We start from the raw sequence: 13849 nt of genomic DNA, 5'->3' as shown, positions 1-13849 counted from the left end.
GCCACAACTCCCTTTTGGTTGGTCAAAAGGTCGTTGAGATTCTTCTCGCCTTGTATGCAAGACACAAGACCTTTCTCAAGTTGCACCTTTAGCTTAGCTTTCTCCTCAACAAGATGCACATGCTCATAACATGGGTTAGTAGCATTTGCATTATCAATTAACATCATACGAGGAAAAGTGGCTTTCTCCTTGGTTAGCTTTACTTGAAGTTGATCATGAGACTCTTTGAGGCTAGCATGAGCACCCTTCAAGACATTGTGAGCCTTTTCAAGTAGGTCAAACTCCTCTTTGAGTCTAGCAAGATCAACCCCAAGCTTGGCCTTCTCGGAGTTTAGCACACGAGAGACAACAAGAGCATGATCAAAATCTTTATTTAACTTAGCGTGATCAACATTGTGTGACTCCTCAAGAGCCAAATGAAGACCACACTCTTCCTTAAGAGCATTGGAAAGATCCGAAATCTCATCGGCATAGTCATGACTATGCCCCTCCATCTTGGAGATAGTATCTTCGTGAGCCTCGATCATGTCATTGGCTTCACCAAGTTGTTCCAAGAGAGCAACAAAATGCTTCTTGGATTTACCCTTGAGTTTACCCATAAAGGACCCAAACTCATTTTCCTCCACATTGGATCCCTCATATTCATCAACGCAATCCGTCAAGGAAGGATTATTAATGATGGTAGTTTTGATGTTGGGGGTTACCTTGTTGGTGGCTTTAGCCATGAGGCACTTGGCGGTGATGTTCTCATTGGGTGAGTCGAAGAGAGACACTTGTGGAGTTTTTGCAATGGCAACGGAGGCCATGGCAACCGACTCGCCATCTTCATCATCATCCTCATGGTACTCTTCTTGAACCACCAACGCCTTGTGAGGGGTCTTCTTGGTGAAGTTGCTCTTGTTGGGGAAAGACTTGGCTTTGTCCTTTCGGATGAGCTTGCCACCATTGTCTTCCCTCTTCTCATACGGACACTCCACAACAAAATGGCTCACATTGCCACAATTGTAGCAAGTCCTCACACATTGCTTGCTCTTCATGACACTTGAGTTGTTCTTGTTGAAGTTAGGCCTTGAGTTCTTCTTGCTCCAAAATTGCCTTGAAGCAAGTGCCATGTGTTCATGATAGGCATACTTTGTATCTTCGGGGTTGCTTTCCTCTTCTTCCTCTTCTTCTTCTTCTTCAACACAAACCTTGGCCTTCAATGCAAGGTTGGGCTTCTTTGCCCTTTGAGAGCGAAGCACCACATTGTCGGCGGTCTTGTCCAAGATGTTCATAGCCACAAACTCATCCAACACTTCACTTGAGGTAAAGGTGTGGAAGTTGGGCCTTTGACGAACGACGAAGGACATGGCCTTGTGGTAAGGCATCATTGCCTTGAGGAATTTGCTCTTGATCCAATTGTCATCCGTGTCCTTGCTCCCATGATCTCGGAGTGAGGCCGCGAGTTTGGTTACTCTCCGATAAAGCTCATGAGGTTCTTCATATTCTTTCATAGCAAACTCATTGGCTTCATCTTGCACTACTTCATAGTTGAAGCGTTGAATGCTTGCGCTTCCTCGATAGAGAGAGACAACACAAAGCCATGCATCTTTGGCCAAGGCGAATGGCCGAAGATGAGGTAGATCTTCGGGCGGAATTGCATCTTGGATGATGAAGAGATCATTCTCATTGAATTGATTATCCGTGGCTTCTCGAGGAGTGAAGTTGCTTGGGTCATGCGGATAGAAACCTTCTTCAATGATTCTCCAAAGATTAGTATTCACATGATTTAAATGATGCTTAAAGCGATAAACCCAAGAATCAAAGTCCTCATTTTTCACAATCTTAGGGGGAGGACCGGCATGATTCAAATGAGTGGAAGGAATTGGTCCACCATAAACAAGTGGTGGTTCCACATGGGCAAAGATGTCGGTGCCATTTTTACCACTAGAAGAAGGAGCCTTTTCACTACTAGCTTCCCCCCTGTCGGAGTTAGCATCTGTCACCTTGTCAGTGGGATCACCCACTTTCAATGGTGCGGTGGATAGTTTAAGCCCTTCAATGAATTTAGTAAACATGCTTTCAACCTCAGTCATCATTGAGGTTTTCAATGTCTCCAAGGCTACATTGAATTCCTCACGGGAGACCGAGGTTCCCACATCACATGTAGACGAGATCGGATTCACACCGGAGTGCTCCTACACACAGTCTACGATGTCAACCATACTCTTCGGACGACAAAGTCCTTAGTAAAGGGACGAGGCTCTGATACCAATTGAAAGGATCGATATGGTTGACTAGAGGCGGGTGAATAGGCAACTAACAATTTTTAGATTTTCTTTACCAAATTAAACTTTGCATCAAAGTAGGTTGTCTAGATGTGCAACTAGGTGAGCAACCTATATGATGCAACAACAACGAGCACACAAGCAAGCAAGAGAAGTAACACTAATAAGCTTGCACAAGTAAAGGTAAGAGATAACCAAGAGTGGACCCAGTGAAGACGAGGATGTGTTACCGAAGTTCCTTCCTTTTAAGGGGAAGTACGTCTCTGTTGGAGCGGTATGGAGGCACAATGCTCCCCTAGAAGACACTAGGGCCACCGTATTCTCCTCACGCCCTCACACAATGCGAGATTGCGTGATTCCACTATTGGTGCCCTTGGAGGCAGCGACCGGACCTTTACAAACAAGGTTGGGGCTATCTCCACAACTTAATCGGAGGCTCCCAACAACACCACGAAGCTTCACCATAATGGACTATGGCTCCGTGGTAACCTCAACCGTCTAGGGTGCTCAAACATCCAAGAGTAACAAGATCCGCTAGGGATTGGTGGGGGAATCAAATTTCTCTTGGTGGAAGTGTAGATCGGGGCCTTCTCAACCAATCCCGAGAAAATCAACAAGTTTGATTGGCTAGGGAGAGAGATGGGGCGAAAATGGAGCTTAGAGCATTAATGGAGCTTTTGGGGAAGAGGTAGTCAACTAGAGGAAGAAGACACCCCTTATATAGTGGAAGAAGAAATCCAACCGTTATCCACCAACTCAGCCTGCGCAACGCGGTACTACCGTACCAGAGGCGCGGTACTACCGCCCATGCAGCAGAGACCAGAACAGCCCAAAATGCACTAAGGCAGAGGGCGGCAGTACTGCTGGCACGGTACTACCGCGCGCGCCCCCTTGCGATACTACCGCAAGGCAGGGGCTGTCCACAGATGGGAAGGCACGGATATAATAAATTACATCCGTGGTTACTTCCGCAGAGTTGGAGTCGATGCAAAAACCCGATGCGGTAGTACCGTAAGCCAGCAGCGGTACTACCGCGCTAGGCGCGGATGAAAAAAATTTCATCCGCCCCTTACTGCCGCATACTTGCGGAACTAAGCCAGATACCACGGTACTACCGTGCCCAGTGCGCGGTACTACCGTGATGGGTGCCACCCACTAGGGAGAGGGTGAAAACATCTGGACTCCGGCCACGGTACTACCGCTTGCCAGGAAGCGATACTACCGTGGGCGCTTGCGGTACTACTGCACCGGCGGACGGTACTACCGCAAGGGCTGTGGTACTACCGCTCTAAGGAGCAGTACTACCGCACGCCCTAGTTCAGCAAGCACGAGCAATATTCGCATAGACAAGGAAAACATAGGATGCTCCAAAGGGTAGAAGAAAAGGAGGTACAAAGGAAGATGTGTACGTGATGAATCCACCCAACCTTTCCGATGCAGACCCTCTCTTAATAGTACGGCTTCCCTACGACTCAATACCACTGAAAAGAAACATAGAGAAACGCCGTCTTCCATAGCCTTCGAGGGGAACCAAATCATCTTGTGCCTAGTCAATATATATCTGAAATATTCGATGCACATGATTAGTCCGCAAAAGTATTGTCATCAATCACCAAAACCAACTAAGGGATAAAAATGCCCTTACAAAGACGGAGCGCAAAGGAAGCAGCCTCGATCGTTCGCTTCGGCTCACATGGCCAGCGCCCGCAAGCTATTCGACGAAATGCCATCGCCGACGCAGACGACGACCGTGGACGACCCTGACTACGCCTCGTTCATGTAGAACGTCATCTTCGAGGGCCGTGGTGAGGCATTCCACGTCGACGGCCAAGAGCAAGCTTTTGATCCCGATACGAACCAAAGCCAGGACACCCGCGCTACCTATGATGGCACTCAGTTGGCCGACGATGATGATGGTGATGAGGACGACCATGGCAACTCGTGGCATGAAGATTATGACTTGTATTGTCAAGATGAAGAAGAAGCGGTCAACATTTTCATGGAGCCATTGTTGTTTATCAATGAGCTCACCCGAAAGGCCGAAGCACAAAAGATGAGGAAAAGCATTCGCATGGGATCATACACCCAAGCCGAGGACACTTTGATTTGCGAGAGTTGGAAGGAAATCGGCCAAGATCCAATGAAAGGTGCTGAGCAAAAAGGAGCTGTCTTTTGGACAAGAGTTCACAAGAACTTTCATGAGCGAAGAAAGTTTGCCCCCTACCAATTCACAAGCACCCGCGGCATCAATTCAATCCAAAAGAGATGGGGATTCATCCAACAAGAGTGCAACAAATATTGTGTCGCGCTTGAGAGCGTCAAATCCCGTCCCGTGAGTGGCCTAGGCCTTGGTGACTTGGTATGAACCTCTCGCTTTTTCATCATGTGTCCATTCATGTTGGCATGCCATTTAAGTTTCATGCACTGTATGTCCTTTCATGTTACAATTGTGGCCGCATGTTTGATTGTGTAGGCATTCCAATCTTTGGAAGCCTTCAAGGCCCGGCACAAAGACAAGCCATTCACTCTCACGCATTGTTGGATGCTCATCAAAAATTGCCCGAAGTTCAAAGACCAATACAATGCTCTTTAGATGAAGAAATGAGGGAAGGCGGCCGTGGCTGATGAGGTAGACTTGCTCAAGAGGCCAAGGGGCAGAAAAACTCGAAGTCCGATGAGAAGCTTGATGCGTCGTCCATTGCCTTGCAAGGAACTTTGGAGGAAACGGTGAGAGAAAAGGATGCGGGGGAGGAGAGGAAGACCAAAGGCAATGAGAAGCAAATGAAGATATATCTAGATCTCCAAACGAAGAAGCTTGACATGGAGGAGGCCGTGAAGAGGAGGAAGCTTGACATCGAGGAGGCCACTCAACTCGAGAAGTTAGAGATCGAGGCCACCAATGCCGACACAAAGGCCAAGGAGGTGGCGCTCACGTTGATGAGCGTCGACAAGAACAACATGTCACCGGAGAGGAAGACTTGGTTCGCGAACTGTCAGAAGGAGATGTTCGCCCGCGACGACCTGAACTAGGTGAGACCTCGACCGCGATGGCGGTCCATTTTGAAGGCTGGTTAGTGTGCCGGCGGCTGGCTTTGTTGCCAGCAACAAAACTTGTCCATTTTGAAGGCTGACTGGTGTGCCGACCGCTGGCTTTGTTGCCGACGCCAAAACTTGTCCATTTTGAAGGCTGGCTCGTGTGCCGGTCACTGACTTTGTTGACAGCACCAAACTTATGATGACCATTCTGTAGGACGCTGACTTTATTGCCGAATGGCATGATCTAGCGTGAACGCGGCCGCTGGCGTGAACTATGGCCGCTGCCATTGTCTTTTCGTTTGCATGCACATCGGACCAGATACGGCCGTGCGCCCAGCGTATCCACAAATTCAGGCGGACACGATCCATTGCCACCCCCAAACAGATAATAAGGGAACGAAACGAACATCCTTTTGGTGTTGTGCGTTGGAGTTGCCCTAAGTGTGCCATTGCTGAATTTTGTGTAGACTCGTATTCGCGAGAGTTCCATCCAACGGAACAACCGCCACACTTACAACCATGTTCCACGTGGCACGTGCGGCCGCGCATGATATCATTGAAGTACTGGCACAGCAAACTCCGGAAGAGCACAAGGCCCCAGTACAGAACAACATAGCGGCACGCAACACGCCAGCCGCAGCAAAGCACCGGGTGCCGCGCCGCTTCCTCAGGACCCAAGTCACCTGCCATCTCCTCCCCAGCAGCGGCAAACTCGCCACCGCACGCAGCGACGGCATGGCGATGTCTCGCGCCGCGGCAGCGGTCGGGCGGCACCGGTGCGGGCCGCGCCTGCCCGCGGCGAGGTCCATGGCGTCGTGGTTCGGCCACGTGGAGCCGGCCGCCAAGGACCCCATCCTCGGCGTCACCGAGGCCTTCCTCGCCGACCCCTCGCCGGACAAAGTGAACGTCGGCGTCGTACGTATCTCTCCCTCCCTCCTCTTCACCCGCATGCCCTGCCACAGCGGTGTTTCTCGCGGCGCCGCGATCAAAACGGGCGCCGATCGTAGGGGCTGACGGCTTCTTTCTCCTGTCGCGCCGCAGGGTGCGTACCGGGACGACGACGGGAAGCCCGTGGTGCTCGAGTGCGTGCGCGAGGCGGAGCGGCGCATCGCCGGGAGCACCAACATGTGAGATCTCGCTGTCCGCCCGCCTTTCCTCTGCTCTCTCTTGGCCCTTCCTTTCCATTTAATGCGGTTGTGGGTGCAGTTTTCTTGGTCCCGAGGAGTGAGCAATCAATTGGTGATGATGAATTGACGTGGACGAAAGCTTAGCTTTTTGCATGTTGCCTGCATTGCCCTGCAGTCTTGTGATAGATCATGTGCCAATTCTACTCTCTGAATTTTTCTTCGACGATAAGCATGCGCATTTGCGGATTTCGCTATCAAGAAATTATTGACGGGATCATGGCGCACTTCCAGCCGAGTCTAATACAGCATTTGGAAGTTTCAGTCTAACTTTTGTGCACCTTGAGAGTCAACGGTTTTTTTAGAGGGGTTTCGTGTAAAAAGTGATTTTTTTTTGAGGAATTGTAAAAAGGATTATTAAATCCTGTCTGTGCAGTTAAAAATAGCACGATATCAGGCATGGTGAGCAATCTTCAAATCATTCAAAAAAAGCACGATATTCTAAATTTACAAGAATGCAAAAATAAAAAATAAAAAATGGAGTTCAATACTAATGTAATGCAATTTTAGTACATGAACGATTATCATGAGTTCTCAATTTATTTTCCTGGCGGAATTTGTAAAACAGGGAGTACCTTCCAATGGGAGGAAGCGTGAAGATGATCGAGGAGTCGCTGAAGCTGGCATACGGGGAGGATTCTGAGTTCATCAAGGACAAGAGGATTGCGGCAGTGCAGGCTCTTTCAGGGACTGGTGCATGTCGCCTCTTTGCAGATTTCCAGAAACGCTTCTTGCCGGATTCACAGATCTACATACCTACGCCTACATGGTCAAAGTGAGTTAGGATACATTCTACTTTCACCTTTTCACTAAGTTACCGAAAACAATTTAGAGACCAAATTTCAAATGTTCTTCGAGCATCGTCAGGTTGGCACCCTCTGATAGTAGCTAACTGTATGAACTTGTTCAGCCATCACAACATTTGGAGGGATGCCCAGGTACCACAAAGAACATTTGCCTACTACCACCCGGAATCAAGAGGACTGGACTTTGCAGGCCTAATGGATGATATCAAGGTATATTTCATAGGTGATGAACATTTTTACAAGTGATTGTAGGTTTCTGTGATTTGGCACAGAAAACCTCCCATTTTCTGTGGGGATTTCTGTCTTGTTGACTGCTTATCTGTCACTTATTCAGAGTTGTGTTTCCTACACCTGCAGAACGCTCCAGAGGGTTCCTTCTTTTTGCTTCATGCATGTGCTCACAATCCCACTGGGGTCGATCCTTCTGAGGAACAGTGGAGAGAGATATCTCAACAATTCAAGGTACAGATGACAACAAATTGGAGAATGGTCACTCCTTGTATTATTTTACCAGTGAAATGCAGCTGTACTTTTGTTTGGTATTTTTCAGGTGAAGAACCATTTCCCATTTTTCGACATGGCATACCAAGGATTTGCCAGTGGTGACCCAGAGAGAGATGCCAAGGCAATTCGGATCTTTCTCGAAGATGGACATCAAATTGGATGTGCACAGTCATATGCAAAAAACATGGGACTTTATGGCCAAAGAGCAGGATGCCTTAGGTACTCATTTTTCCTATGTTAATCTATCATCCATGCATCTTCCATATCAATTCTCACTCAAGTAATAAGTATCAATGTCTTTGTACTGCCTACCTTTTCTTATTTCTCCTTCTATTTTCTGGAGCTACTTGTTAGTATTTGTGTTCTATGTCAAGTTGCTTCCCTGTAATTTCTACTGAATTGAGGATGTCAGTATGTTTATTTTGTGAGCACCGTGTACAGCCTGCAAGTGCTTACTTTAAGTAGACTTAAGCATTACATGCTCTTGAAGAGTAAGGTTATCCTTGAAAATCTGCATTTTTTTTCTGTTATTTGTCTAGGCATCCATTTAAGTTATTCTGAACATTTTCTGCTCTACTCAATGAAACCAAAAAAAAAATCAGAGAAACAAAGTTTGTGGACACTAAGACTATAAGCTACAAATCTTTATCTGGTGTCTACTCAATGAAACCAATTTTTTTTTGAGAGAAACAAAGTTTGTGGACACTAAGACTATAAGCTACAAATCTTTATCTGTTGCCTAGGCCGTCGCCTGATCTCCTATATTTTAACATTTTTTGCAGTATTCTCTGCGACGATGAAATACAAGCAGTTGATGTGAAGAGCCAGTTACAACAGATTGCCAGACCTATGTACAGCAACCCACCCCTTCACGGCGCACTAATTGTTTCCACTATCCTTGGTGATCCAGCACTGAAAAGCTTATGGCTGAAAGAGGTCAAGGTAAAACTACAACGTCCTTCTTCCTATGCCTGACTACCATTGAAGTAAACAAAATTCCTGAGTCATTTGATAATCATGAAAACTGATGGGTTTGATTGTGAACATTATTTTAACATTTGTTTATTGTCTCAGGGTATGGCTGATCGCATTATTGGAATGCGAAAAGCACTTAAGGAGAGCCTTGAAAAGTTGGGTTCACCATTATCATGGGAACATATTACTAATCAGGTAATTGTCCATCAAGATCTTTTTTACCATAATTTGGGCTGTGGCAACTCACTGCCCACATGTAACTGGTAGTATACTGTACAACATCTTGGCCAACATAAAAGGGTGTGGCCGCAATTTGGGTGTGCACCAGTGCAAAGCATTTGGGTAGGATCATGCGGGGAGAGTACACTTTTTTTTTTTTTGCTTTGGTCTCTGTACCTAAACTCTCCCTCAAATTGATCAATGGAATGTGGCAAATCTTTTGCCTCCGTTTCAAAAAATTAAAAATCAGAAGGAAGTTTCTTAGAATGGAATGCTAGTTCTTGGTTCATAAAAGGTAATTAGTTCCCATAAAAACTGGTATCTGGAGGCCCTGTCTTTAGTGGCTCCCCTCAGACGTATAACCTTGGGGAAGGAGGATTTTTTTTTACTGAAATTGGGTTTCTGTTTTATTGTGGGAACATCACTCACTTTGAACCTTCTAAGATGTTTTGATGCTGCATATTTCTTGGGTTCAAACAGCGGTTTTAACAATAATTTTGCTAAATTTTACGTTATGCTTTGTAAGTGGCCTTATTTACTTTCATACATGAGTTGCTGAGAGTTTTGCGATGCCATTCCATCGGCGGTTGTTTTGCTACAGATTGGCATGTTTTGCTACAGCGGGATGACACCTGAACAAGTTGATCGCTTAACAAATGAATTTCACATATACATGACTCGTAATGGCAGGATAAGGTACTTGTAATTGCTTAACAGAAAGTTTGTTATCCTTATTTCTGAATACATCTCTCTGCATTTCATTGGTTACTTGTGCCTAATTTTATTGGTGTTTCCTCTTCAGCATGGCTGGTGTAACAACAGGAAATGTCGCATATTTGGCTAACGCTATTCATGAGGTCACTAAGCCAAATTAAGACCCCTTCCTCCCTCCTGCCATTTTGAGAAATAAGAGGAGCCTTTCAACTTCAAGTTGCAGTTTGCTTTTAATTTCCTTAAACCTTTTATGTTCCAACAATGTTGTTTTTATCAAACAATGTCCCATATTGTTGTGACCTATGGGTGTGCAAATATTGATTTGTTTCATCGGAGACACAGAAAGGAACACTTTATTAGTAAGAACTAAACTGATCCTGTATTACAGTTGCAGAGGATGCCCTAACACTGAAAATGTCATCGTTTAAGAAAAATTAGGAGGAGCTGAGCTCCTGTGACGCATATGAAGAAATGCAGTTGGCATCTCCAAGTGCACAGTGTTTGTTATAGTATTCGAAATAATTGGAACTATCACATCCACAATCAGAAGATAGGCTGGTGTCCAACATAACACGTCTAACTGTTATTGTCAAAATCATTAATTGAATTTGTGTTAAACTGTCAATGCCACAAAATGAGATACTGCAGGCTAGTGCATAATTATGTAACAAAGATATAGATATACAAACTAAAATAGAAAAAAGCAAATATGATCAAATTTAAAGAGCGCAATATATTGATGATGGGGTTCGTTTTATGGAAGGTTCTCCTCTTTCTTTTCTTGACACTGGTAGGTTCTCCTTTGACATATGAAAATTTGCAGCATCAGAAATGAAGTGACAAAAAACTTATTCTGCTCACTTGTGGCTGCTACATGCTAAGCTACGGGTTATCGGGCTTTTGCCAGATTACTAGCCCAAGGCAACACAGTCAGGCCACTAGCTGCGGTTTGTCCTTTTCTTCTTCTTTTCTTACTTATTCTTCTTTTTTCATTCTCAAAAAAAACTTATTCTTCTTTTCTATTTATCCATTTTTTATTGTACTGTTTGTTAAATATATTTTCTTTTTATTTTGGTGCTTCTTGTTCCTTCTATTTTTCTTTGTCATTATTTGATTTTTGTAATATACCAAAACATTTATGCAAAAAGCCATGAATATTTAATTATCAAACAGATTAATATTTTATTTTTAAACAGATAAAAAATATTTTATTTTCACAGCCAGGAGTATTTTTTTTCAACTATATGGACAATTTTAACGGATAACGATAACAATATGCAATATTATGACAATTTATGATATATATAAAACCGTTTTTCAAGAGTTGCATAAAGTATTTTATACAGGAATAAATCCTTGCGACGTCAGTGTCGCTCCCACTTTTTTTAGGGACTTTATTGCTCATCAAACAACATTACAACTTTTGCTAGAAGATTTACAAGATAATCAGGGGTGCTCCTCCTGCCAAATAATAGTACGAGAGCAACTATAGAAGAGTCTGTCATATTGGTTGCCATATGCACGTACATATGCACGTCCTTGACCTCGACGACCGTGGCGCAATTCGTCTCCTAAAATCTCACCATATTGGCATTGGCTCTATCTGGTGTGCTCCCTCTTCGCTGTGAAATCCACCCGTGCCTGCTCGTAGTGGAGCCATACAATGTGGTTCCTCTCCCACCCCTGCGGACACATATAAAAGCGTTCATAGAAGTAAAGTGTACGTGCATATGTATAAACGTCTACACCTGTCCACCCAAAGCTCATGAGAGTATTAAACATTAGAGAAACTCTAGTCTAATATAGCACATAGTGTAACACCCTAGCCTATGGCAATTATACATTTGTGATGCCTAAGTCGAAGGCATTCTTATCTGGAATAAGGGCATCTTCAATCGTAGACCCTCAAATCGTCGGCAACAATCCAAACTATGCAGCATGAATGTGTTTTGCTATTCAATGCGGTTCTGTGTCGTTCCGCAGGCCGATCCAGACGTGCTTTTCCTTACAAACCAGAAACAAATTGGGGGGCTTTGCAGGCATCCAGACCGCTGCCACGCCCGCTTCTGATTGCCCTGGCCACCAAAAAGCCCTCTCGCGCGCTTGCGCTCCTTCTCGCCCGAAGCAGTAACGCTGCTCTAGAGCACTAGTGTCGCATTCATGCCAGCTCAGAGCGACATGACCTTTCACTAGCTATTCGGCATTGAAGTGGTACATCGGCCGAGAGCATCGGCACCCCCATCGTTTCCAAGTGCACGCGACTACTCCGCGTTCAAACGACAGCATGTTGTTCCGCCTTCCTTCATTAAACATGCACGGCTACCGATGAACCTACTCCGTCACCACTCGTTTGTCCGTCTGTGGCCCACCATTACCACCCCGCCACTTGCCCGGCCATCCTTCGGCCATTTAAACTCTAGCCCCGGCCAGAGCCGCATCCATCCCCCTCCGCTCCCTTTCCCCTCTCCACACCATGTCTGCCATGGCCTCCCCGAGCTCCAAAGCCATTTTGGACAACCTTTCGTCCGAGCAGAAGAAGGAGATAGTGTAACGCCTCAAGACCGACGCTCTAGATGCCTTTCATGTATTCCGAGTTTCGTTGTGTGATTTGTTTTGTCTGTTGCATTCTTCATAGTATCATTTGCATTGCAACATGTCATCATGCCATCATTTTGGCAAACTAACTGAACTCACATAAATAAATCATGTGGATTTTCGATCCATTTAAATCGAGGGAATTCACATGGTGAGTTCTCTTTATAACATATCCTCCCAATATATAGGGAGCTACTATCAATATTCCATTGTTTTAGAATTTACCACAACACACTTGCATGTTAAATCCCTTGGCCTTTACTTCTTCAAGTTTTGGCTTTCTAACCTTGCCAACAATTCTTTATCTCTCTTATCGTGGTTCATCCAAAAATCCTTAACATTTTTGGACACTTCAAAACCTAGTCCTAGTTCAAACCCATTTGAATTAAATTCAAATGGGTTTGAATTCAACTTCACGCCCACGCTCACTTCTATTTTCTTGGGTGAAACTCATTTTTGCGAGCCCAGGAAAATAATCCCCATGCCCAAATTCTATCTCTTCCTTCCTTTCTTCCCCTTTTTCTTCTTTGACATTTTCTGTTTTGGGGAAAAATAAGAAGAAGGAGAGCAGCCACAGCTCGGCCTGCTCGCAGCAGCCGACCCATGCCACCGCGGCCTCCCTAAGCCCAGCAGCCAGGCCGACCCACCAAGGCCAAGACCCAGCCAACCCCCTCCTAATCTAACCCTAGCGAACCCAGCGCCCGATCCCACTCATCTCCCTCTCGTTCCCCACTCCGCCACCACCGGCTTGACCTCGTCCCCCTCCCGATTTCCTCTCCTCTCAATCCCCTTTGTCTCCTCCGCCTCGCGTCGCCAGGGAGAACCCCGCTCGATCCCTTCGCCCCTGATCTCGCCTCCTATGGCGCATGCATCCCTCATCGCCTCCACCTCCCGAGCAGGCCCTAGCCACCACACCTCCACGCCGTCCTCCGCGGCCGGGCCTCCTCGCCTCGTGTCTGACGACCGGCACCGCCGCTGGCGCCCACGGGACCAGCACCATGCCCCGCCTCTTTCCCTCGTTCTTCTTATCCTCTTGTATCCATCTCTCTCTCTCTCTCTCTCTCTCTCTCTCTCTCTCAGCGCACTCTCTCTCCCCTTGGACAGGGACCTCGGCGACCTTGGCCCACCATGGATGGCCGGCTCTGGCAATCTCCCCGCTGCCGCATCACGCCCAGGCCGATCCTCCTCTGCCCGTTCCTTGACCATCTTCTCCATCGGCGACCTCTGCACCACCGCGAGGCTCCTCTCGCGAGCACCTCCTTCTAAACCCCTTCGGGTCCTCGTCGTGGCCCTGCCTGCACTAGCAGCCTCCTGCTGCCTATCGTCTCCATGGCCTTGAGGAGCCACCCAAGCTGTCGGTCATTCTGGCCCTTGCACATCACCGTTGACCCAAGGAGACTAACACCACCAAGTCTAAGGACGATCCCCGAAGATTTTGGACGCGCCAAGTTCCTTTTTCGGACCCGTCAAGTGTACAACGACTCATGGGCAACTATGCGGATTCATCAAGTACCCCACCGGCAAGACCGATGCCCGAACAAGCACACCG

The 13849-nt window shown here is 46.4% G+C and overlaps 1 protein-coding gene across 1 annotated transcript; it reads left to right on the top strand.

The window, feature by feature from the left end:
• Window positions 1–5805: 5805 nt before the first annotated feature.
• Window positions 5806–10042, top strand: LOC125522030 (aspartate aminotransferase, mitochondrial). Its single transcript, XM_048687095.1, has 10 exons — window positions 5806–6218; window positions 6345–6430; window positions 7056–7262; window positions 7398–7503; window positions 7651–7755; window positions 7844–8016; window positions 8580–8739; window positions 8872–8967; window positions 9593–9687; window positions 9794–10042. Exons 1-10 carry the CDS (start codon window positions 5823–5825, stop codon window positions 9864–9866), a joined length of 1497 nt encoding a protein of 498 aa, XP_048543052.1. The 5' UTR covers window positions 5806–5822; the 3' UTR covers window positions 9867–10042.
• Window positions 10043–13849: the final 3807 nt, after the last annotated feature.

This window comes from Triticum urartu, chromosome 7, assembly GCF_003073215.2.
Source record: "Triticum urartu cultivar G1812 chromosome 7, Tu2.1, whole genome shotgun sequence".
In the NCBI taxonomy this organism is placed as follows: Eukaryota; Viridiplantae; Streptophyta; class Magnoliopsida; order Poales; family Poaceae; genus Triticum; species Triticum urartu.
Note: the sequence above shows the minus strand (reverse complement) of the source record. Positions and strands in the feature narration are given on the sequence as shown.